Genomic DNA, 25,100 nt, shown 5'->3' with positions numbered 1-25,100 from the left:
TTGCTCACAGCTTAGTTTCTGTAGCTTTAGGCTGGAGAGGTTGGGAGCTGCTTGGCAGCAATCTTACAGAATATTTGTTAGGGAACAGGGCTTCTGCAGGCCTGGTATCTGCAAGCTGTGTGTCCCGTAGCAAGGACTCATCTGCTACCCATCTTATCTCAGCTCTCAGCTCATTCTGGGACTTTCTAGCCACTGGGAGTTTGATATAACCTTCACCTGGGGGCGGAGAGTTTTGTTATCCAACTAGGGATGTTGTTACAAAGGGAATTAACTTTATACTATTGGTCAATATGTAAACAATTCCTTCCCAGGCAGGTGTTATGCAGCTGCACTACCAGATATAGACAGTAGATGGCGCACAGAGGTGATCAGGCTCTATGGGACACATTCAATCTAATAGGAGCAATATTAATAATGAAACTGCGTTGGCTGGGACATTACAGAAGGATAGTGGATAAATGTCTGACTGGGGTGAGTCTGTCAATTGGGAACCTCTGCTATAAGCAGAATGAAGGACTTCAAGTCCTCCTAATCTGCCTGAACTACATGGGACTTCCAGGGGATTGTGTTGTGAACCATCCAGAAACAGAACGAGTTTTCCATTCTACTGATTCCTATGAGAGTGGTGGGCCCATTGCCTGCCTTCTGTAGTGCGTTGCTAACAGCAGGAGGCACATTGTAGTCACATCATCATGTCTCCTGCCGGGTTTCTCTCGTGGGCTGAATGGTGCAAGGAGCTAAAAGTTCTCTATTTGAACAAATATTGATTTTTGGATATCCGGGACCCCAGCCAAAAGGTCTGTGACTTACTGACAGCCCATCTTCTATGACATTTACAAAAAATTACCCCTTTATCGACAAGTCCCTTCAGGAACATTGTTGATCAAGCAAGAGAATACCTGCATGCTGCGGCAGCACTCACCAGTCCCGCTGCCTTATTCCCTTATTTCCATGATTTTCCTTCTCTTGTTCCTCCATTTGTTTGCTGTAGGAAGAGAAAGGTGAAGGACAACTAAGCTGCAGTGTGATGATCTAGGTGGTTAAGGAACTGGTCTCCAGCCCTGAGTTCATATGCAACACCCCTGCCAATGCATAGGCAGGCTGGTAGTTGCGAATAGCGCCCTCTCCAGGTCAGGTGCTGTTAGGGGGAGTCATGAACCCTGTTTCTAGAACTTGAGATATTGGGGCAGATTTACTTACCCGGTCCATTCGCGATCCAGCGGCGCGTTCACTACGGTGGAATCGGGTCCGGCCGGGATTCACTAAGGTAGTTCCTCTGACGTCCACCAGGTAGTGCTGCTGTGATGAAGTTCTCCGAGGCCCGCTGGAATGCACTCAAGTTCACCGGCCTATACCTGGTGAAGGTAAGTGCAAGTCCCGTGACACTTTTTGTTTTTTAAATGCGGCGGTTTTTCCGAATCCGTCGGGTTTTCGTTCGGCCACGCCCCGCGATTTCCATCGCGTGCATGCCGGCGCCGATGCGCCAAAATCCGATCGCGTGCACCAAAATCCCTGGGCAATACAGGGAAAATCGGCGCAAATAGGAAATATTCGGGTAACACGTCGGGAAAACGCGAATCGGGCCCTTAGTAAATGACCCCCATTGTGTAATTGCAGCTGTAGCTACTGCCTGGTTAGGCAACAGTTAACATTGTGATATGTGATTGTCCAATGATGTTCTTGAAATACAAGCTGGAATGTGATTGGAGAAGTGCTACCACCTCAGGGTCTGTCTGCCTTAGCCACTGTCCTAATTCCAGGAACTTCAAGTGCCTCAGGCCCACTGCCTAGCACCCAGGGCAAGTCCGAAGACTTAAGCCCAGAACTGAGATCCACCACCTGGACTCAGTTCCATCTGCGTCAGCCCAGCCTGAACCTACTATCAGGCTGCGTGTAACCTTCCTGTGGACCAGCTCTCCATGACTCTTCCAGCTTGAAAATCTGCTGTTATCGTTTTGGCTGTTGCCTGCTACCTGCTGTTCAATAAAGAAATGTAAGTTGATTGGCACGATGTTGCCTCCTTCTGATCCCTGGATACGGCTGTTACCACCACGGGCTTCCCCATCCATTACCCAGGGACTTATCTTACGGACACTCAGGGGTTGCCCCAGGGAGAAGCAGTACATCAGCCTCTCCCTCCATATTTCTTGCACACACCACCTGCTGGAGAGCTGCCAGGCTGTAGGACAGTCCTCCGGTCCCCATACCAAGCACCGTGACACTAGCGTGCCTAGGCCGCAACCGCCAGCCACTCCGGTATTCTGGGCCCCGGCTGCCTCCAGGCCCCAAGGAAAGGCCCCGGTGGGGGATGTTGTACATTTAATTCCTGGACATCCAGGTTCTAACCTTCGATTTGATGTTGATTTACTGGATAGGCAAAGGCAGGGGAAATTACAAATTCAGAGCTTTATTAAAAGGCACAAGGCGACATCAAAGACACACAAGGCGGAGTGGGTTATTAATCCTCTTAGTTGACATCTGGTACTGTGCATCATGGGATTGACTGACTGGGCTGTTACCCAACCTTCCTATTTCAGTTCTTGGAGGTATCTTACATCCTGGATAGTCCTAATGCTGTAAATCCCAGAGGTGAACTTCAAGCAGCTCTTGAGAACATGTGATATAGCAGGGAACGTACCAATGGTCTTCTCATCCATTACAAATCTTCCCAGTCAGCCAAACAGTTCTGTCTGGATATTAAGGCGCCACCTTCCTTTCTGTACTAAATTTTTGAGATGTTTATGAAATTTGGATGAAAAAAAAAAAATGGGAACACACTCTCTTTTGAGAATGGACAAAGTCTTGCCCCGCCCCTTACCGTTATCGACTCTGGCCCCTGCCGAATGTCCACCAATGTGGATGTGGATGGTTATGCTGGTTAGCACAGAAGACTATTACTTTTGTACGGCAAGCACTTGGTGACCTCTGACCTCTGGATTCTGATAGACACAATAAAGTTCATACACAGAACAATATTACCCAACAGCTACCACTGCATTGTCTTCCCATGGTGTATGGAGGCTTCATGGTTCCATGCTACAAAGCGATGGAGTCTATGGGAACTTTTCTTTATACGTGAGCTTTCAGAATGCATTTACTTAAAATAGGTTTACAGGTTTTTTATTTTATTTTTATATGATTTTTATAATTTTTACTAATTGTGTCATTTACCAGTGGATGTGTAAGTCTCTTTAGTGGAAGCGTCTGTAGGAAACATTGACATCCACTGTTGTCAGTCCTCTAGAAGTTCTAGAATATATTATTATGCTTGTGTCTCCCTCATTTCCCAGATACTGAGACCCGGGAGTTTTACCAGCAGCTTTGTCACTATCCACATCATGTCCTGAGGATGACGTATGAATATTTCCAGGAGGATCTGCTCTACATTGTGGAGAACTGGAGATCCCTGTCACTTCTGCATGAGCTGAGCTCCCGAAATATCCCAGATCTCAAGGTGAGAGGATATGATGTTCCAGTGTTATATATAGGTGTCCCCTGTGTTATAAATAGGTGTCCCCCATTTTATATACAGGTGTACCTGTTTAATCATGTTTTAGAGGAACAATTATCAAATTATGATAATGAGGTTCTGTTGCTCCTGTGGCAGCACATAGTACACACCACACTGCACACACCACAACGCACATAGTACACACCCTACACATAGTACACACCCTACACATAGTACACACTGCACATAGTACACACTACACAAGACACTGCACATAGCACACACCCTGCACATAGCACACACCCTGCACATAGTACACTCCGAGCATAGTACACACCCTGCACATAGCACACACCCTGCACATAGTACACACTCTGCACATAGTACACACTCTGCACATAGTACACACTCTGCACATAGTACACACCCTGCACATAGTACACACCTGCACATAGTACACCCTGCACATAGTACACACTTGCACATAGTACACACTGCACATAGTACACACTCTGCACATAGTACACACTGCACATAGCACACAGCGAACATAGTACACACACTGCACATAGTACACACTCTGCACATAGTACAAACCCTGCACATAGTACACACCCTGCACATAGCACCCACCCTGCACACAGTACACACCCTGCACATAGTACACACCCTGCACATAGTACACACCCTGCACATAGCACACACTCTGCACATAGTACACAATGCACATAGTACACAATGCACATAGTACACACCCTGCACATAGTACACACCCTGCACATAGTACACACACTGCACATAGTACACATAGTGCACATAGTACACACCGTGCACATAGTACACACCATGCACATAGTACACTCCGCACATAGTACACACCCTGCACATAGTACACTCCGCACATAGTACACACTGCACATAGTACACACCCTGCACATAGTACACACCCTGCACATAGTACACACCCTGCACATAGCACACTCCGCACATAGTACACACCCTGCACATAGTACACACCCTGCACATAGTACACAGCCTGCACATAGTACACACCCTGCACATAGTGCACACCCTGCACATAGTACACACCCTGCTCATAGCACACACCCTGCACATAGTACACCCTGCACATAGTACACACCCTTCACATAGTACACCCTGCACATAGTACACACTCTGCACATAGTACACACTGCACATAGTACACACCCTGCACACAGTACACCCCCTGCACATAGTACACCCCCTGCACATAGTACAACCCCTGCACATAGTACACCCCCTGCACATAGTACACCCCCTGCACATAGTACACACCCTGCACATAGTCATAGTACACCCCCTGCATATAGTACACACCCCCTGCACATAGTACACACCCCCTGCACATAGTACACACTCCGCACATAGTACACACCCTGCACATAGTACACACCCTGCACATAGTACACAGCCTGCACATAGTACACAGCCTGCACATAGTACACACCCTGCACATAGTACACACCCTGCTCATAGCACACACCCTGCACATAGTACACCCTGCACATAGTACACACCCTGCACATAGTACACACTGCACATAGTACACACTCTGCACATAGTACACACCCTGCACACAGTACACCCCCTGCACACAGTACACCCCCTGCACATAGTACACCCCCTGCACATAGTACACCCCCTGCACACAGTACACCCCCTGCACATAGTACACCCCCTGCACATAGTACACACTGCACATAGTACACACTCTGCACATAGTACACACTGCACATAGTACACCCCCTGCACATAGTACACCCCCTGCACATAGTACACACCCTACACATAGTACACCCCCTGCACCTAGTACACCCCCTGCACACAAAGGAACTTTTTGAGGATGGTCAGTATGGGCAGTAGTAGTACCCAATCTAAAGCAGATCCCTCTAAATCAATGCCTGACTAACAAGAAGCTTACGGACAAATACATATATCTACATAACATAAAGTCTATTTCTGTTAATCATTTGAATTTGTGTATAATAACCATGACTTTTCTTGTGTTCTAGAAATACAAGGATCTAGAACATGATAGGAAAACCTTGGCCCGGGATTTACTCCAGGAGATTTTCCATAGAGGAAGAGAAGCTGTGACAACATTGTGGGTCAGTCTCCATGTATTACGGAAGGATTACGGCTCCTACACCCTGGACGCTGTACTGGAGGAGCTCATCCACACAGGTAACATTGTGCATAAAATAATAAATATATCATAGGGAAATAAAAATAGATTAAATTATGTTTTTTAAGAAATCGAAAATTAGCTTGTTGAGGAATCTCCTGTCGCAGACTTTTTTGGTTCATTTTGGGCTCCAAACGATCTTATTTATTCTTTGGTTCGGTACGATCTCGGTAATACCAAATTTATACAAGTTTTATTGTATTTTAATACATTTCAAAAATTAAAACAATGGGGAGGGGGATTTAACAATGTGGGGCACATTTACTTACCCGGTCCAAGGAGTTCACAGAAAGTGCATTGTCCGTGTATAATGCGCTGTGCGGGGAGTCACTAAGATCCTGCGCCTGATATCCTGCATGTGTCGCTTCCCCGCTCAGGTCCCCGGAGTTCACCTTCTTCTTCCTGGTGCATATAAGTGCATTGTCCGTGTATAATGCGCTGTGCGGGGAGTCACTAAGATCCTGCGCCCGATATCCTGCATGTGTCGCTTCCCCGCTCAGGTCCCAGGAGTTCACCTTCTTCTTCCTGGTGCATGTAAGTGCATTGTCCGTGTATAATGCGCTGTCCGGGGAGTCACTAAGATCGTGCGCCCGATATCCTGCATGTGTCGCTTCCCCGCTCAGGTCCCCGGAGTTCACCTTCTTCTTCCGGGTGCATGTAAGTGCATTGTCTGTGTATAATGCACTGTGCAGGGAGTCACTAAGATCCTGCGCCCGATATCCTGCATGTGTCACTTCCCCGCTCAGGTCCCCGGAGTTCACCTTCTTCCTGTTGCATGTAAGTGCATTGTCCGCGTATAATGTGCTGTGCGGGGAGTCACTAAGATCCTGCACCCGATATCCTGCATGTGTCGCTTACCCGCTCAGGTCCCCGGAGTTCACCTTCTTCTTCCTGGTGCATGTAAGTGCTTGATCTTGCGACACAATTTGAAAGTTAAATCTCGCGCTCAGTCCGAATCAGTCGGATCGTCCGACGGCCCGACCCCCGATCTCTGTCGCATGAAAGCAGCGCAACTGCACCACAATCCGATCACGTGCGACACAATCCCAGTCTTTTGCTGCGCCAAATTTATGACTGTGATGACGAATTATGGTGCAGTATAAGACTGTCGGTTCCTACTTTAGACTTACTTTTAGTAGGTATAAACAGTACACCAGAATTTTGGGCACACGGACGATTTCCCACAAGCCGTGCCCCTTTCTCGTAAGGCTACGCCCCCTTAGTCAGACAAATACCAAAAAAAGGTCTAAAAGCCTTGATAAATGTGGTGCAAAGCATTATAAACAGTGTTTTTGTGCCGAAAAAATTGTGGTGCACGTCCAATCCCGTCCAATATGTACGAAAAAAACTTAATATCAAATGACATGTTTCCAGGGGCATAACTACAGCGGTAGCAGCCGCTATGGGGCCCACAGTGTCAGGGGGCCGCGTCATCCGATCTGCTCCTAAAGCATGGAGGATGTGCACCATTATATACATATAATGCTGCACATTGTGGTGTATATATGCTGTATATGTGTGCGTATCTGTGATGTGTATTTGCTGTATGTGTATATGGTGTATGGTATGTATATATACAGTAAGTTATGTGTGTATGTAAGCTGTATGTCTGTATATGGCACTGTATGTGTGTATATGTGATGTGTATATGCTGTATGTGTATATGGTGTAAGTTATGTGTGTATGTAATCTGTATGTCTGTATATGGCACTGTATGTGTGTATATGTGATGTGTATATGCTGTATGTGTATATGGTGTAAGTTATGTGTGTATGTAAGCTGTATGTCTGTATATGGCACTGTATGTGTGTATATGTGATGTGTATGTGCTCTATATGTGTGTGACAGTGTATAAATGTGTGTGTATGAGTGATGAACTGTATGTTTATGTATATAGGAATGTAATATGTATATTTTTAAGCTGGAAGGGGGGCCCCGTCATAAGTCTACTATGGGGCCCTGCCTCTCCTAGTTACGCCACTGCATGTTTCCTATATTCTTTGGGTTGGTGCGATCATGGGGATACTACATTTATATAGGTTTTAATGTATTGTCATATATTTTTTTTAAAAGAAACATTACCCTACAAAAAAAAAATCTCCATTTCACCATCTTCTGGCGCTAATACCTGGGTGTACAGAGCTGCGTGAGACGAGATAAGATGTTGTTTTCATTGCTACCATTTTGAGGACTGTGTGACCTTTTGATCAACTTTTAATACATTTTTATGTGATGTAAAACGGCATTAAAGTGGTGTTTTGGGCATTAGAGTGCTATTTTCCGTCATGGGGTCCACCACCGGGAATAACTGTGTTTAAATCGTCATAGATACCTAACATTTTTGTAATTTTTACTGTTTATTTAGTTTTTATCAGTTCTAGGGAAAGTGGAAAAATTTTTATCTATTTTTAAAAAATATTTACCGCTAGAAAGTCTGATCGTTTTTACTATATACTGCAATACTACTGTATTGCAGAATATGGTGTTTTTGACATGATTCATGTCATTGGGGCTCATTTACTAAGGGTCGCCCTACTCACTTTTGTCGGACTTTGCACCTGTTTCGGGGATAGCGCGGCTTGGACAGATATTTAACAGGTGTCCGTGCTGGGATTGCGTCACACGCAATCATCTTTTGGCGCAGCTGTGCTGCTTCCATGCAACACAATTTGGGGGGGGGGGGCGTGCTGTCGGTCAAAATCCCTTCAATAAGTTACAGGATTGGAATGTTATTACCATATACAGTGCCAAACTTGCATAGATTTATGGGATCCCATATACAGTATTTTGAACAAATAGAAAATCTAAAGAAAACTAAACACAAAATAGTTCAGGGTCGGTTTCTGTAACTTCCCTCTCTGGTTTCTGTCTTCCTGATCCTCATGTGTCGCCTCCGATTATAAAAGGCACCTTATTCCTATGAGAAGTGTCTGAACACTGTATTGTTCTATAAGGCATCATTCACACTCCCATATGGGGGACGTAAATACGGCAGATATACATCCCCCATAGGCGGCAATGTGCACACAGCGCCGTACGGGAGCGGTGCGGTGCAGCACACGTGTGGCACCATACCGCCCCATACCCCGTGAAAAGTTAGGACATGTCCTATCTTTTCACGGCATACGGCGCCATACGCCATACATCCCAATGGAGAGGGGCGGGGTTGAGCAGCACTCACCTCCTCCTCCTCTCCCCGCGCGCTGCCGTGTGCCCGCCGTGTTGCGGTACGGAAAATTGCTTCTATAACACAAACATCTTATCTTAAAGAGTAACTGTAAAATTACCTGACAAAAAATAGTTTTAGCAGTTGAAAAGAGCCTTTGACAACAATTCCAATGATACCTGTATCATGTTGATGGATTCTTCCTAGCCTTAGATCCAGCCTGGTATATCCACCAGCCCTATCTGTAAAATCTTCTTCAGCTATTCCTATAGTGGGCGGGACATCCTGGTTGTGACATCATCTAAGGGCACTGAGGCCAGAGCATTGAGTGTGTTCACACAAACAGCCCAGCCAATCAGCACACAGAATCAGTGTTACTGCTTGTACAGAGATCTAGTGCAGACAAAGGCAGGGAAGACACAAAGGCTACATTAACCCTAGAAAGTCTGATCGTTCCTACCTTATACTGTAATAATACTGTCTTACAGTATATAGCGTTTTTTTAACGGACCTCTGGTAATTGGTAATTTACTTTATCCCTAGGCTACAATAAGCAGCTATAACAGTTATCACAGGTGTCTGTAATGAAGATTTATTGTTAATCCTGGTTCTTATGACAACCCAACATTTTTAAAACCCAATTGTCACAAAGACCAAAAAAAATTTGGCTGGGGTTACAATGATAAAATACACAGTTCCGACTTACATACAAATTCAACTTAAGAACGAACCTACAGAACCTCTCCTGTACGTAACCTGGGTACCTCCTGTAATCTACATTGCTCGCTGTTGTACTCAAGAGACAATTAAAAAAAAGTTTGAGCACCATAACCAATAACCATAGGCCAAGACCTTGGGGGACATGTAATAAGTTATCTGCGGCAAAAAAAAATGCCGGGATTTTATGTTTTTTTTTTTTGGCACAGAATTGTTGCGGATCATTTAAAATAAGTTTACGCCAGAAAGAACAGATGTTTCCTACTATCCCGGCTCCTCCATTATCCGTCACATTTATGTGTATTTTGTTGGCATTTTTTGGCGCAAATTTTGGCGCACAGTAGACCAGGAAAAAAATGGTCAGAAAGCAAAATTAAGTCGCAGTCCATGTAAGATTTTGGCACACATGTCATTTTTATGGCGCACGAATGATTAGTTGCGTCTACCCATTATTTACTTACAGCCGTGCGCCATTTTAATACATCGAGCTGTGCTTTCAAGAGACTGATCTCCGATGCCGACAGTCGTTCTTGCACCAGATTTAGTAAACTTAGTGGGGCAGATTTACTTACCCGGTCCATTCGCGATCCAGCGGCGCGTTCTCTGCGGTGGATTCGGGTCCGGCCGGGATTCAATAAGGTAGTTCCTCCGCCGCCCACCAGGTGGCGCTGCTGCGCTGAAAAGCATCTGAACGCGTTGGAGTTCACCGGCTCGGGCTGAGTGAAGGTAAGCACGTCCCGAGCGACACATTTTCCGTTCTTAAATGCGGCGGTTTTTCAGAATCCGTCAGGTTTTCGTTCGGCCACGCCCCCCGATTTCTGTCCCGCGCATGCCGGCGCCGATGCGCCACAATCCGATCGCGTGCGCCAAAATCCCGGGGCAATTCAGGTACAATCGGCGCAAATCGGAAATATTCGGGTAACACGTCGGGAAAACGCGAATCGGGCCCTTAGTAAATCACCCCCAGTAACTTTATTTCTATTATTATCCCTCATCTTATTTATCATCACATCATTTACGTCCTGCATTGATGAAATATATTAAGAACAAAATTGTTGAAATGTTCTTATTAGGTAACACCCTGGTAGAGCAAATCATACTGGATGAAGATGGGCATTCCCTTCCCCCTGAACTTAAAGGTAAGTGCACATTATGGGGCAGATTTATAAAAAGTGTCCTAAGGTTAGACAGCGCAATGTTAGACTAGACTTATTCTGCACCAGATTCATATACCGGAAGTGTCTGGTGCTGGTCTCGTCGTACTGTGCACCCACTGTTAGTTGGCTTACTTTACGGCAGAAAATTAGGACAAAATTCTGGCGGGTCAGCAGTATATTTGGCTCAAACCCTTTATAAATGTGGTGCAGACAGTTTTAAGTGCAAACTATGACTGATTAATCTGTCCACGACAGAATTCTATCTCCCCCTATGTTTCTATTAATTATCACTGTCAGGCACCGGGGTAAGTGGACCCACTGGACCACTGCGGACAATGATGTAAGCTGACAACTCAGACCAGAGTCTAAGTGGTACCTGGCATCAGGAACAAACCTTTCTCAGAGGCACAAATATGCGGCAGGGGTCACAGGAACAGGCTGAGCAATTATAGGTATTCAGGTGGCCAGCGGCAATTAGCGATTTCAGACGGACGGGACGCACGTGCCCCAGGAGACGAGGATGCATGCATGAGAACGTCGCTGGATCGCGGCTAGGTGAGTGAGGCAGCTGCTGGCAAGAGGGGGCACACGGAGGCATGCGGGTGCGCCTGCGATCCTGAACATGGGTTGTGGGAGTGCCCGTGACAATCACAATGTACACCAGAGACCAAAAGTTTGGATAGTTCTTCTCGTTCAAAGAGTTTTCTGTATTGTCATAGCTATAAAAATTGTAGATTTGCACTGAAGGCATCAAAACTATGAATAACACACGTGGAATTATAGACTTACCAAAAAAGTGTTAAACAACTCAAAATCTGTCTTATATTCCAGGTCTTTGTGCTCTGATCACTGCTCTGCACAGTCTGGGCTTCTCTTGATGAGCTCCAAGAGGTAGTCACCTGAAATGGTCTCAAACAGTCTTGAAAGAGTTCCCAGAGATGCCCTTTTGTCCTCACTCTGCGGTGTAGCTCACCCCAAACCATCTGGATTGGGTTCAGGTTCTGGCGACTGTGGAGGTCAGGTCACCTGGTGTAGCCCCCATCACTCTCCTTCCTGGTCATATATCCCTTACACAGCCTGGAGGTGTGTTTTGGGACCTGTTGAAAAATAAATTATGGTCCAACTAAACGCAAACCGGATGGAATAGCAGCCGCTGCAAAATGCTATTATAACCCTGCTGGGCCAGTATAATCCCCAACAGTGTCACCAGCAAAGCCCCCCACACCATCACACCCAACAGTATCACCAGCAGAGCCCCCCACACCATCACACCCAACAGTGTCACCAGCAGAGCCCCCCACACCATCACACCCAACAGTGTCACCAGCACAGCCCCCCACACCATCACCTCCATCAGTGTCAGCAGCAGAGCCCCCCACACCATCACACCCATCAGTGTCACCAGCACAGCCGCCCCACACCATCACACCCAACAGTGTCACCAGCACAGCCCCCCCCACACCATCACACCCAACAGTGTCCCCAGCAGAGCCCCCCCCACACCATCACACCCATCAGTGTCACCAACACAGCCACCCCACACCATCACACCCAACAGTGTCACCAGCACAGCCCCCCCACACCATCACACCCAACAGTGTCATCAGCACAGCCCCCCCCACACCATCACACCCAACAGTGTCACCAGCAGAGCCCCCCACACCATCACACCCAACAGTGTCACCAGCAAAGCCTCCCCCGGACCATCACACCCAACAGTGTCACCAGCAGAGCCCCCACACCATCACACCCAACAGTGTCACCAGCAGAGCCCCCCCCCACACCATCACACCCAACAGTGTCACCAGTACAGCCCCCCACACCATCACACCCAACAGTGTCACCAGCACAGCCCCCCACACCATCACACCCAACAGTGTCACCAGCACAGCCCTCCACACCATCACACCAAACAGTGTCACCAGCACAGCCCCCCCCACACACCATCACACACAACAGTGTCACCAGCAAAGCCCCCCACACCATCACACCCAACAGTGTCACCAGCAAAGCCTCCACCGGACCATCACACCCAACAGTGTCACCAGCAGAGCCCCCCACACCATCACACCCAACAGTGTCACCAGCACAGCCCCCCACACCATCATACCCAACAGTGTCACCAGCACAGCCCTCCACACCATCACACCCAACAGTGTCACCAGCACAGCCCCCCACACCATCACACCCAACAGTGTCACCAGCACAGCCCCCCCACACCATCACACCCAACAGTGTCACCAGCACAGCCCCCCACACCATCACACCCAACAGTGTCACCAGCAGAGCCCCCACACCATCACACCCAACAGTGTCACCATCACAGCCCCCCCCCACACCATCACACCCAACAGTGTCACCAGCACAGCCCTCCACACCATCACACCCAACAGTTTCACCAGCACAGCCCCCCCCCCCACACCATCACACACAACAGTGTCACCAGCAGAGCCCCCCACACCATCACACCCAACAGTGTCACCAGCAAAGCCTCCACCGGACCATCACACCCAACAGTGTCACCAGCAGAGCCCCCCACACCATCACACCCAACAGTGTCACCAGCACAGCCCTCCACACCATCACACCCAACAGTTTCACCAGCACAGCCCCCCCCCCCGCACCATCACACCCAACAGTGTCACCAGCAGAGCCCCCCACACCATCACACCCAACAGTGTCACCAGCAAAGCCTCCACCGGACCATCACACCCAACAGTGTCACCAGCAGAGCCCCCCATACCATCACACCCAACAGTGTCACCAGCAGAGCCCCCCCATACCATCACACCTCTTCCTCCATGCAGGTGGGAACCAGGAGTCCATGTTTGTTGACCTCTTCTGCATCGCACAAAGACACGGCGGTTGGAACCAAAAATCTCAAACTTGGATTCAGCAGACCAAAGCCCAGATCTTCCCCGTTGTAATGTCCAATCCTTGTGTCTCTGGTGCTTGGTGCTGGTCCTTAGCAGTGGTTTCCTAGCAGCGATGTTACCATGAAGCTGCTGCACACAGTCTCCTCTTACCAGTTGTTGTAGAGATTTGTCTAGTGGCGTACTGACCGCGTACGGCACGCCACTGGAAGTCGGGCAGGGGCCTCCGTCCGGACAGGAAGCTCCTGCCCGTCACTGAATAGTGCTCGATGTGGCCAGAAGACAGCCCCGGCGCACATCGCTCCATGAACTAGGATGCGCGGCCACGTGATGACATCATCACACTGCCGCGCACCACTTCCTGTCTGGCCGCAGGTGGAAGAAAGAAGATGCGGGACCCACTGCCAGAGGTGAGTACAGGTTTTTTTCAAATCAAGCAGAATATGTAATAATTCATTGTGGGGGGGACATAATATATGATAATTAATTGTAGGGGGCAGAATATGTAATAACTCATTGTAGGGGAAAGAATATGTAATAATTCATTAAGGGGGGACAGAATATTAAATTATTAATTGGGGGCAGAATATGTAATAATCACTGAAATGTCGGTTAGCAGAAAGGGTTTTGAGGGGTTTTTTTTAGGTATAATTGGGGGAGGGGCCCCATTAGTAAATTTTTTCCCGGGGCCCAGTGGACTCTAGTTACACCACTGGATGTGTCTGCTGCTAGACCTCTGTGCGCCAGTGACCTGGTCTCTAATATGAGTGGCTGTTACCTCCGATTTCTGAGGCTGGTGACTCGGATGAACTTATCCTCCGCAGCAGAGGTGACTGTTATCCTCTGCAGCAGAGGAGACTCTTGGTCTTCTTTTTCTGGGGCGCTCCTCATGTCAGCCAGTTTCTTTGTAGTGATTGATGGTTTTTGCAACTGCACTTGGGGACACTTTCAGAAACAATGGGGCGGGTTTACTTACCTGGTCCATTCGCGATCCAGCGGCGCGTTCTCTGCAGTGGATTCGGAACCGGCCGGTATTCACTAAGGCATTTCCTCCAACGTCCACCAGGTGTCGCTGCTGCGCTGAAGACCATCGGAGTGCACTGAAGTTCACCGAGCCATCGTGGGTGAAGGTAAGCGAATGTCGAGCGACACTTTTTTTTTTTTAAATGCGGCGGTTTTTCTGAATCCGTCGGGTTTTTTTACGGCCACGCCCCCCCCATTTCCGTTGCCCGCATGCCGGCGCCGATACGACAAATTCTGATCGCATGCGCCGGGGCAATACAGGGAAAATCGGCGCAAAAACGGAAATATTCGGTAAAACCAACTTAGTAAATGACCCCCAATTTTTCTGACTGCCTGACCTTCATTTCTTAAAGTAATGATGGCCGCTGGCTTTATGTTACTTAGCTGCTTTTTTCTGTCCATAATACAGATTCTCCCAGTCTATTCAGTAGGAGGATCGGCCGTGTATCCACCCGACTCCTGCACAACTGATCCCACCCCCATTTATAAGGCAAATAAATCCCCCTTATTACCCCTGAACCTGTGATGTGAGAACCTCTTCAGGTGACTACCTCTTGTATCTCATCAGGAGAAGCCAAGACTGTGCAGAGCAGTGATCACAGCACAAGGACCTGGAGTATAAGAGACTGTGCAGAGCAGTGACCACAGCACAAGGGGCGGAGTATAAGAGACTGTGCAGAGCAGTGATCACAGCACAAGGAGCTGGAATATAAGAGACTGTGCAGAGCAGTGACCACAGCACAAGGACCTGGAGTATAAGAGACTGTGCAGAGCAGTGATCACAGCACAAGGACGTGGAGTATAAGAGACTGTGCAGAGCAGTGATCACAGCACAAGGAGCAGGAGTATAAGAGACTGTGCAGAGCAGTGATCACAGCACAAGGACGTGGAGTATAAGAGACTGCAGAGCAGTGTTCACAGCACAAGGAGCGGGAGTATAAGAGACTGTGCAGAGCAGTGATCACAGCACAAGGAGCGGGAGTATAAGAGACTGTGCAGAGCAGTGATCACAGCACAAGGAGCTGGAGTATAAGAGACTGTGCAGAGCAGTGATCACAGCACAAGGAGCTGGAGTATAAGAGACTGTGCAGAGCAGTGATTACAGCACAAGGAGCTGGAGTATAAGAGACTGTGCAGAGCAGTGATCACAGCACAAGGAGCTGGAGTATAAGAGACTGTGCAGAGCAGTGATCACAGCACAAGGAGCTGGAGTATAAGAGACTGTGCAGAGCAGTGATCACAGCACAAGGACCTGGAGTATAAGACAGATTCTCAGTTGTTTCACACTTTTTGTTAAGTATATAATTAGACGTGTGTTATTCATAGTTTTGATGCCTTCAGTGTGAATCTAAATCTACAATTTTTATACTAATGAAAATACAGAAAACTCTATTAATGAGTAGGAGTGTCCAACTTTTGGTCTGTACTGTATATCTGCAGAAACAACATTCATACTCTGGAGCGGGTCACTCCTAAGTACCTAGAATCATAGTTCTGGTGTTTTTGCTACCTATTGCTCCCCCACCGCCAACATACAGAGCCTTGGGAAAGTATTCAGCCCCCTTTCAACTTTTCTACCTCCTTTGGTCACATTTCAGGTTTCAAACATAAAAATATAAAATTTTACATTTCTTTGGTGAAGAATCAACAACAAGTGGCACACAATTGTGAAGTGGAATGAAATTTATTGGATATTTAAAACCTTTGTAGAAAATAATAAATTGAAAAGTGTGTGTGGCGGAGGGTGGGGGGGTGCATTATTATCCGGCCCCTGTAAGTTAATACTTTGTAGCGCCACATTTTACTGCGATTACAGCTGCAAGTCACTTGGGGTAACAGGTCTCTATCAGTTTTGTACATCGAGAGCTCAGTGAGGTTGGATGAAGTGTTTGTGAGCAGCAGTTTTTGGCTCTTTCCTCGGATTCTCCATTGGATTGGGGTCTGGATGTGACTCGTTCTAACACCTGGAGACGGATATTTGTGAACCTTCCAGTGTAGATTCTGCTTTATGTTTGGGATCTTTGTCTTGTTGGAAGATAAATCTTTGTCCCAGTCTCAGGTCTTTTGCAGACTCCATCAGGTTTTCTTTCAGAATGGTCTTGGATTTGGCTCCATCATCTTCCCATCTATTTTAACCATCTTCCCCATCCCTGCTGAAGAAAAGCCCAAACCATGATGCTGCGGTGGGATGCTGCCCCCGCCATGTGTGACAGTGGGGATGGTGCCCCCCCCATGTGTGACAGTGGGGATGGTGCCCCCCCATGTGTGACAGTGGGGATGGTGCCCCCCACCATGTGTGACAGTGGGGATGGTGCCCCCACCATGTGTGACAGTGGGGATGGTGCCCCCCCCATGTGTGACAGTGGGGATGGTGCCCCCCACCATGTGTGACAGTGGGGATGGTGCCCCCACCATGTGTGACAGTGGGGATGGTGCCCCCCACCATGTGTGACAGTGGGGATGGTGCACCCCACCATGTGTGACAGTGGGGATGGTGCCTCCACCATGTGTGACAGTGGGGATGGTGCCTCCACCATGTGTGACAGTGGGGATAATGCCCCCGCCATGTGTGACAGTGGGGATGGTGCCCCCGCCATGTGTGACAGTGGGGATGGTGCCCCCGCCATGTGTGACAGTGGGGATGGTGCTCCCACCATGTGTGACAGTGGGGATAATGCCCCCGCCATGTGTGACAGTGGGGATGGTGCCCCTGCCATGTGTGACAGTGGGGATGGTGCCCCTCCCATGTGTGACAGTGAGGATGGTACCTCCACCATGTGTGACAGTGGGGATGGTGCCTCCACCATGTGTGACAGTTGGGGATGGTGCCCCCACCATGTGTGACAGTTGGGGATGGTGCCCCCACCATGTGTGACAGTGGGGATGATGCCCCCGCCATTTGTGACAGTGGGGATGGTGCCCCTGCCATGTGTGACAGTGGGGATGGTGCCTCCACCATGTGTGACAGTGGGGATGGTGCCCCCGCCATGTGTGACAGTGGGGATGGTGCCTCCACCATGTGTGATAGGGGAGATGATGCCCACCACCATGTGTGACAGTGGGGATGGTGCCCCCCACCATGTGTGACAGTGGGGATGGTGCCCCTACCATGTGTGACAGTGGGGATGGTGCCTCCACCATGTGTGACAGTGGGGATGGTGCCTCCACCATGTGTGACAGTGGGGATGGTGCCTCCACCATGTGTGACAGTGGGGATGGTGCCTCCACCATGTGTGACAGTGGGGATGGTGCCCCCACCATGTGTGACAGTGGGGATGGTGCCCCCCACCATGTGTGACAGTGGGGATGGTGCCACCACCATGTGTGACAGTGGGGATGGTGCCTCCACCATGTGTGACAGTGGGGATGGTGCCCCCGCCATGTGTGACAGTGGGGATGGTGCCTCCACCATGTGTGACAGTGGGGATGGTGCCCCCGCCATGTGTGACAGTGGGGATGGTGCCTCCCGCTATGTGTGACAGTGGGGATGGTGCCCTCCACCATGTGTGACAGTGGGGATGGTGCCCCCGCCATGTGTGACAGTGAGGATGGTACCTCCACCATGTGTGACAGTGGGGATGGTGCCTCCACCATGTGTGACAGTTGGGGATGGTGCCCCCACCATGTGTGACAGTTGGGGATGGTGCCCCCACCATGTGTGACAGTGGGGATGATGCCCCCGCCATTTGTGACAGTGGGGATGGTGCCCCTGCCATGTGTGACAGTGGGGATGGTGCCTCCACCATGTGTGACAGTGGGGATGGTGCCCCCGCCATGTGTGACAGTGGGGATGGTGCCTCCACCATGTGTGATAGGGGAGATGATGCCCACCACCATGTGTGACAGTGGGGATGGTGCCCCCCACCATGTGTGACAGTGGGGATGGTGCCCCTACCATGTGTGACAGTGGGGATGGTGCCTCCACCATGTGTGACAGTGGGGATGGTGCCTCCACCATGTGTGACAGTGGGGATGGTGCCTCCACCATGTGTGACAGTGGGGATGGTGCCTCCACCATGTGTGACAGTGGGGATGGTGCCCCCACCATGTGTGACAGTGGGGATGGTGCCCCCCACCATGTGTGACAGTGGGGATGGTGCCACCACCATGTGTGACAGTGGGGATGGTGCCTCCACCATGTGTGACAGTGGGGATGGTGCCCCCGCCATGTGTGACAGTGGGGATGGTGCCTCCACCATGTGTGACAGTGGGGATGGTGCCCCCGCCATGTGTGACAGTGGGGATGGTGCCTCCCGCTATGTGTGACAGTGGGGATGGTGCCCTCCACCATGTGTGACAGTGGGGATGGTGCCCCCGCCATGTGTGACAGTGGGGATGGTGCCTCCACCATGTGTGACAGTGGGGATGGTGCCCCCGCCATGTGTGACAGTGGGGATGGTGCCTCCACCATGTGTGACAGTGGGGATGGTGCCCCCGCCATGTGTGACAGTGGGGATGGTGCCTCCACCATGTGTGACAGTGGGGATGGTGCCCCCACCATGTGTGACAGTGGGGATGGTGCCCCCACCATGTGTGACAGTGGGGATGGTGCCTCCACCATGTGTGACAGTGGGGATGTTCAGGGGGATGAGCTGTCTTGATTTTACACCAAACATATCGCTTGGCAATGTGGCCAAAAAGTTTCATCTGACCAGAGCACCTCCTTCCACATGTTTAGTGTCTCCCCAGTGACTTTTTCTGGATATCTGTGAGAAATGGCTTCTTCTTGCCTCTTCCATAAAGGGCAGATCTGTGCAGTGACTGATATTTGTCCTATGGACAGACTCCCCCACCTCAACTGTAGATCTCTGCAGATCACCCAGAAGGGTTTGTGGGCCTCTTGGCTGCATATCTGATGAGTCTTCTCCTTGTTTGAGATGAAAGTTTTGAGGGACGGCTGGGTCTTGGTAGGTTTGGAGGGTCTGATGCTCCTTCCACTACAATATGACGCTTGCACACGGCTCCTTGGGATGTTTACATTTTTTGAAATAATTTGTAACCAAATCCGGCTTTAAACTTTTCCACAACCGTATCATGGACCTGCCTGGTGGGTTCCTTCATGATGCAGAACCTGAGACTATCACAGAGCAGGTGGATTTATACACAGACCTGATGACACACAGGAGGATTATATTCATCATCATCAGTCATTCAGGACGACATTGGATCATTCAGAGACTGAATTTCTAGAGGGAGTTTGCTGCACTGAATGTACAGGGGCTGAATAATATTACACTCCCCACTTTTCATTTTATCATTTATTTTACAAAACTTTAAAATATCCAATAAGTTTAGTTCCCCTTCACAATTGTGTCCCACTTGTTGTTGACTCTTTCCCCAAAATTTTATATCTTTATGTTTTAAGTCTGAAATGTGGAAAAAGGTAGAAAAGTTCAAGGGGGCTGAATAGTTTCACAAGGCACTGCACACAATTCTACTGCATTCAACCTTTCAAACACAACCAGCCCTGCTACATACCATTCCTGGGGCAATTACAAATCCTGGACGTCCTGAAGTATATGATTAGTCACATGCTTGTGACATCACTAAAAGTTCTGAAGTTTTTTCGTACTGCTGGGAATAGTCAGGGCTGATGTTCTCCTGCACCTGAAGTGCAACTCCCAAAAAGATCAACCTACCCCCCCCCCCCCACACACACACTCATCTCTAAATTTAAGAAACGCATACCCATGGCAAACAAGGTAAATAGAAGAAAAGTTGCGGCACTCACCAAGGAAACTTCAGTGTTTATTGAAAACAACACAGGTGATGCAGGACGCCGGCATGCGGCAAGGCGACGGGCCGTTTCGCGCTAAACAGCGCTTTCTCTAGCCTCTGACCATGGCAAACAATCCCAACAAAGAGAGAGCAGCCAGGGGGATGAACTGCCGATAGCTGAGAGTGAATTAGAGAACTGCTTATTTTAGCTTAGTGCAGCGTTATGCTAAAGTCTTAATTACTTTATAGTAGTACTGATCTTGTCGAAAATGCTTGTTGCATTACTGCCTCTTATCTTTACATTATTTTACTATTTATTTTCTGTAGACATCCAGAACTGTCATAAAAAATATTTATGTGAAAAAACGGAGAAACTTATAGAACATAAACCTCCGAGATGTAACCAGGAGGAGGAGAGTTTTCCCTTCTGCACACGTTATGTGACCCTCATCATTGTCTCCACCAATGACTTTAGGAAACGCTTGGAGAATGAGCTCATAAAGACCGGGGAAAAACATGAAGAATATTTAAAGCAAAAGCAAAGTATTTTACTACGCATATACCCTAACAAGATTTTCCGCTGGTGCCACCAATCCAGACTGGTACCACATATGGTGATGGTGGTCGGAGTGCCTGGTATAGGGAAGACCACGCTGATGCAGAAGATTGTCTATGACTGGGTGAAGGGGGATCTCTATCAAAGATTCTCTTTTGTCTTTTTCTTCAAATTTCGAGAACTCAACAGATGGGATACGGTTAGTCTGGAGACCCTGATCCTTCATCATTACCCATATCTGTGGCAGCAGCTCGGGAACATCTTCCAGGATCCAGAGAAACTTCTCTTTATATTTGATGGATTAGATGAAAGCAATCAGACAATGGATTTCACATCCCGTCACTTGTGCTCCGACCCTAAACAGCCGGAACGTTGTGGTCACATTGTGGTCAGTTTGGTGAGAAAGTCTCTTCTTAATGGTTGTTCTGTTCTGATGACCAGTCGCCCGACCAGACTGGCATCAATGGATTGTAATGTTTTCCAGCGAATGGTAGAAATTACTGGATTTTTTACAGAAGAAAGAAAGATTTACTTCGAGAATTTCTTCAGTGACCCTGAACTGGCAGAAAAGGCTTTTTCCTACGTGAAGCAGAATGACACATTGTACACGTTCTGTTACCTCCCGTCCTACTGCTGGATCATCTGTACAGTATTATCCAGGAGCTTCCAGACAACAAGTAGTGACCAGCAGGTCTCATTATTACCCAGAACCGTGACCCAGCTCTTTGCCATATTTGTCGCCAACATCCTGTCCAATCACAGCCTGGAGAAAAGTGGCGCCCAGAAGCTCCTGCAGTCCATGGGATGGATGGCAGAACATGGGGTCATGAATCACAGGATTATATTTGATGATCGGGATCTGGAATCTTTCCTTGTGGACAATAAGTCAAAGCTCTTATCAAGTTTTCTGATGGAATCGGAGGAACCTGTGTCCTATTCCTTCTTACATCTCACTGTCCAGGAATTCTTCTCTGCCTTTGTGCATTATGCAGATTATTCTCCTGAGAAGTTACAGGAATCACTAGAGAAAGCCAAATCCTATCCTGATGGACGAGGTGAGATGTTCCTCCGCTTCCTGTGTGGTCTATCAGATGCCACCACCAGGTCAATACTAGCCGGATACCTGGACACACAAGCAGCTCAGGCCTCCAGAGACGTCATCACTTGGCTGAAAAACTTCATTCCAGAACAAAAGAGTCTGGAGGAAAGTGAAGACAAGAAGAGAAGTCTTCTCAGGACATTCTTCTATCTCTTTGAAACCAGAAATAAGGCTTTAGTGCAGGAATCATTAAAATCACACAAAAGATTTGACCTTTCTGGTGTTCACCTATTAACCCTAGACTGCACAGTGTTAGCATTTATCATGGAAATCTGCACAAATATTAAAGAGCTTAATTTATGGAGTTGTTTTATAGGCCATAATGGATTAGAAAGACTAACACCAGTGTTGCATGGTCTCCAGGATCTGAGGTAATCTACTAATTATATTTCATCATTCTGTTATATTAAAGTTCTGACAAGTATCTTATAAATTTATTGGTTATTTATTAATACCGGGGTTTTGCACACTGGTCTATTTGCTAAGCTGCTGTGTCTAATACTTTTATACATGACACAGTCAACTATACCAGTTTATGTTGATTGTTGTAGTGTGATAATGTTTGCTGATATGTCAACAATATCTCATCTTACTTTTACAGTTTGGCTTATAATGATCTATCAGACACCTCCTGTGGACTTCTAGCATCATTAATAAAGAATAACCCTTCCCTGAAGACACTTGTCCTATCTTATAACCATCTGTCTGGTTCTCACCTCATTGACTTGCTGGATGCACTGTCCAGTCCTGCCTGCAGGATAGAGGAATTACAGTAAGTATAAAAGATGTGTACAGGAGGAGACATTAGATGTATAAAAGAGGAGACAATACAGTGAATATAAGAGTTGTGTACAGGAGGAGACATTACAGTGATTATTAGAGATGTTTACAGGAGGAGACATTACTGTGAGTATAAGAGATGTGTACAGAAGGCAACATTACTGTGAGTATAACATATGTACAAGGGGAAAGATTACATGGAGCATAAAAGATGTGTACAGGAGGAAACATTACAGTGAGTATAAGATATGTTTACAGGAGGAGACATTACAGGGAGTATTAGAGATGTGTACAGGAGGAGACATTACAGAGAGTATAAGATATGTTTACAGGAGAAGACATTACAGGGAGTATTAGAGATGTTTACAGGAGGAGACACTACGGTAAATGTAAGAGATGTGTACAGGAAGAAGGACATAACTGTGAGTATAACAAATGTGTACAGGAGGAGACATTACAAAGAGTATGAGAGATGTGTACAGAAGGAGACATTACTATGAATATAAGAGATGTGTACAGGAGGAGACATTACTATGAGTATAAGAGATGTGTACAGGAGGAGACATTACAGTCAGTATAACAGATATGTACAGGAGGAGATATTACAGTGAGTATAAGAAATGGGTACAGGAGAAGACATTACAGGTTTTATAAAATGTGTAAAGGAGGAGACATTACAAGGAGTATAAGAGATGTGTACAGGATGAGACATTACAGTGAGTATAAGAGATGTGTACAGGAAGAGACATTACAGGGATTATAAGAGATGTATACAGGAGGAGACATTACAGTGAGTATAAGAGGTGTGTACAGGAAGAGGGACATTATAATGACTATATGAAATGTGTAGAGGAGGAGACATCTTAGTGAGTATAAGAGATGTGTACAGGAAGAGACATTACAAGGAGTATAAGAGATGTATAGAAGAAGACATTATAGTGAGTATAAGAGATGTACAGGTGAAGACATTACAGTGAGTATAAGAGATGTGTACAGGATGAGACATTACAGTGAGTATAAGAGATGTGTACAGAAGTAGACATTACAGTGAGTATCAGAGATATGTACAGGAGGAGACATTACAGGGAGTATAAGAGATGTGTATAGGAAGAGGGACATCACAATGACTATACGAAATGTGTAGAGGAGGAGACATTTTAGTGAGTATAAGAGATGTGTAGAGGAGGAGAGATTACAATGCATATAAGAGATGTGTACAGGAGGAGACAGTACAGTGAGTATAAGAGATGCATACAGGAGGAGACATTACAGTGCATATAAGAGATGTGTAGAGGAGTAGACATTTTAGTGAGTATAAGAGATGTGTACATGAGGAGACATAACCATGAGAATAAGAGATGTGTACAGGAGGAGACAATGCAGTGAGTATAAGAGATGTGTACAGGATCAGATGTTACAGTGAGTACAAGTTATACATTTCTTTTATTAGGTTTTATGCTCTGGAGCATTGCATGATATAAATTGCAGACTGTACCTTAATTTGTGACATCTCTTCTAAGCCGGTGTGTCCAAACTTATGATGTGTTATAATGTTTGGTAAACCAGTTATTTAATCTTATCATATATGATACTGTCTGCTGATGAATGAACAAAATCTTATTTTTTTCTTACAGTTTGTATAATAATAATCTAACAGACACATCCTGTACACATTTAGCATCCGTAATAAAGAACAACCAGTCCCTGAAGATTCTTGGCCTGTCTAATAACTGTTTGTCTGGTCCACACCTCACTGACTTAATGGAAGCCTTGTCCAGCCCAGACTGCAAGATAGAAGAATTATAGTGAGTATTAGAGAATAGAGATATATGGGGAACATGTTTTCACATCCCCACTGATCAGTTGATATTAACCATGGTCAGAGATGGAAGTAGTCAGCTGGGCATGTAGAGTATCAGCTCGATGGCCATTATACTATAGATCAAGCTGTCTAACTAAGGCTCCCACTATACTCTATAACAGCTGTTTCTTGGGGTGCTGGATGAAGAAACCCCACAGATCAAAAACTAACACAAATTTTCACACAAAAGAATAAAATACAGGTAAGACAAAGAAACCAATGGAGAAAGGAATATGCAAATACATTTTACAGTTATCTAGTATCATAGTTTATACGGTTCAAAAAAGACACATGTCCATCAAGTTCAACCAAGGGAGGGAAGGGATTGGATGAGGAAGAGATTTATGGGAAACCGTTCCATATAACATAACTATCAATGTTGTTTAGGTGTAAAAAGGCATCTAGACCCTTCTTGAAGCTCTCTGCTGTCCCTGCTGTGACCAGCGCCTAAGCTCGGCTATTCCACAGATTG

The 25,100-nt window shown here is 47.2% G+C and overlaps 1 protein-coding gene across 5 annotated transcripts in view; it reads left to right on the top strand.

The window, feature by feature from the left end:
* Positions 1–25,100, top strand: part of LOC140069205 (NACHT, LRR and PYD domains-containing protein 3-like) — a 53,658-nt gene that overhangs the window by 14,616 nt on the left and 13,942 nt on the right. For all 5 annotated transcript variants that reach the window (XM_072114640.1, XM_072114638.1, XM_072114639.1 and 2 more), the window contains 6 exons: positions 3,291–3,454; positions 5,506–5,677; positions 10,635–10,700; positions 20,660–22,358; positions 22,589–22,759; positions 24,402–24,572. In XM_072114640.1, the coding sequence (XP_071970741.1) occupies positions 3,350–3,454; positions 5,506–5,677; positions 10,635–10,700; positions 20,660–22,358; positions 22,589–22,759; positions 24,402–24,572 (2,384 nt within the window). In that variant the 5' untranslated portion in view covers positions 3,291–3,349. The remainder of the gene's footprint in view (positions 1–3,290; positions 3,455–5,505; positions 5,678–10,634; positions 10,701–20,659; positions 22,359–22,588; positions 22,760–24,401; positions 24,573–25,100) is intronic.

This window comes from Engystomops pustulosus, chromosome 7, assembly GCF_040894005.1.
Source record: "Engystomops pustulosus chromosome 7, aEngPut4.maternal, whole genome shotgun sequence".
Taxonomy (NCBI): domain Eukaryota; kingdom Metazoa; phylum Chordata; class Amphibia; order Anura; family Leptodactylidae; genus Engystomops; species Engystomops pustulosus.
This window is presented reverse-complemented; position numbering and strand designations above follow the sequence as displayed.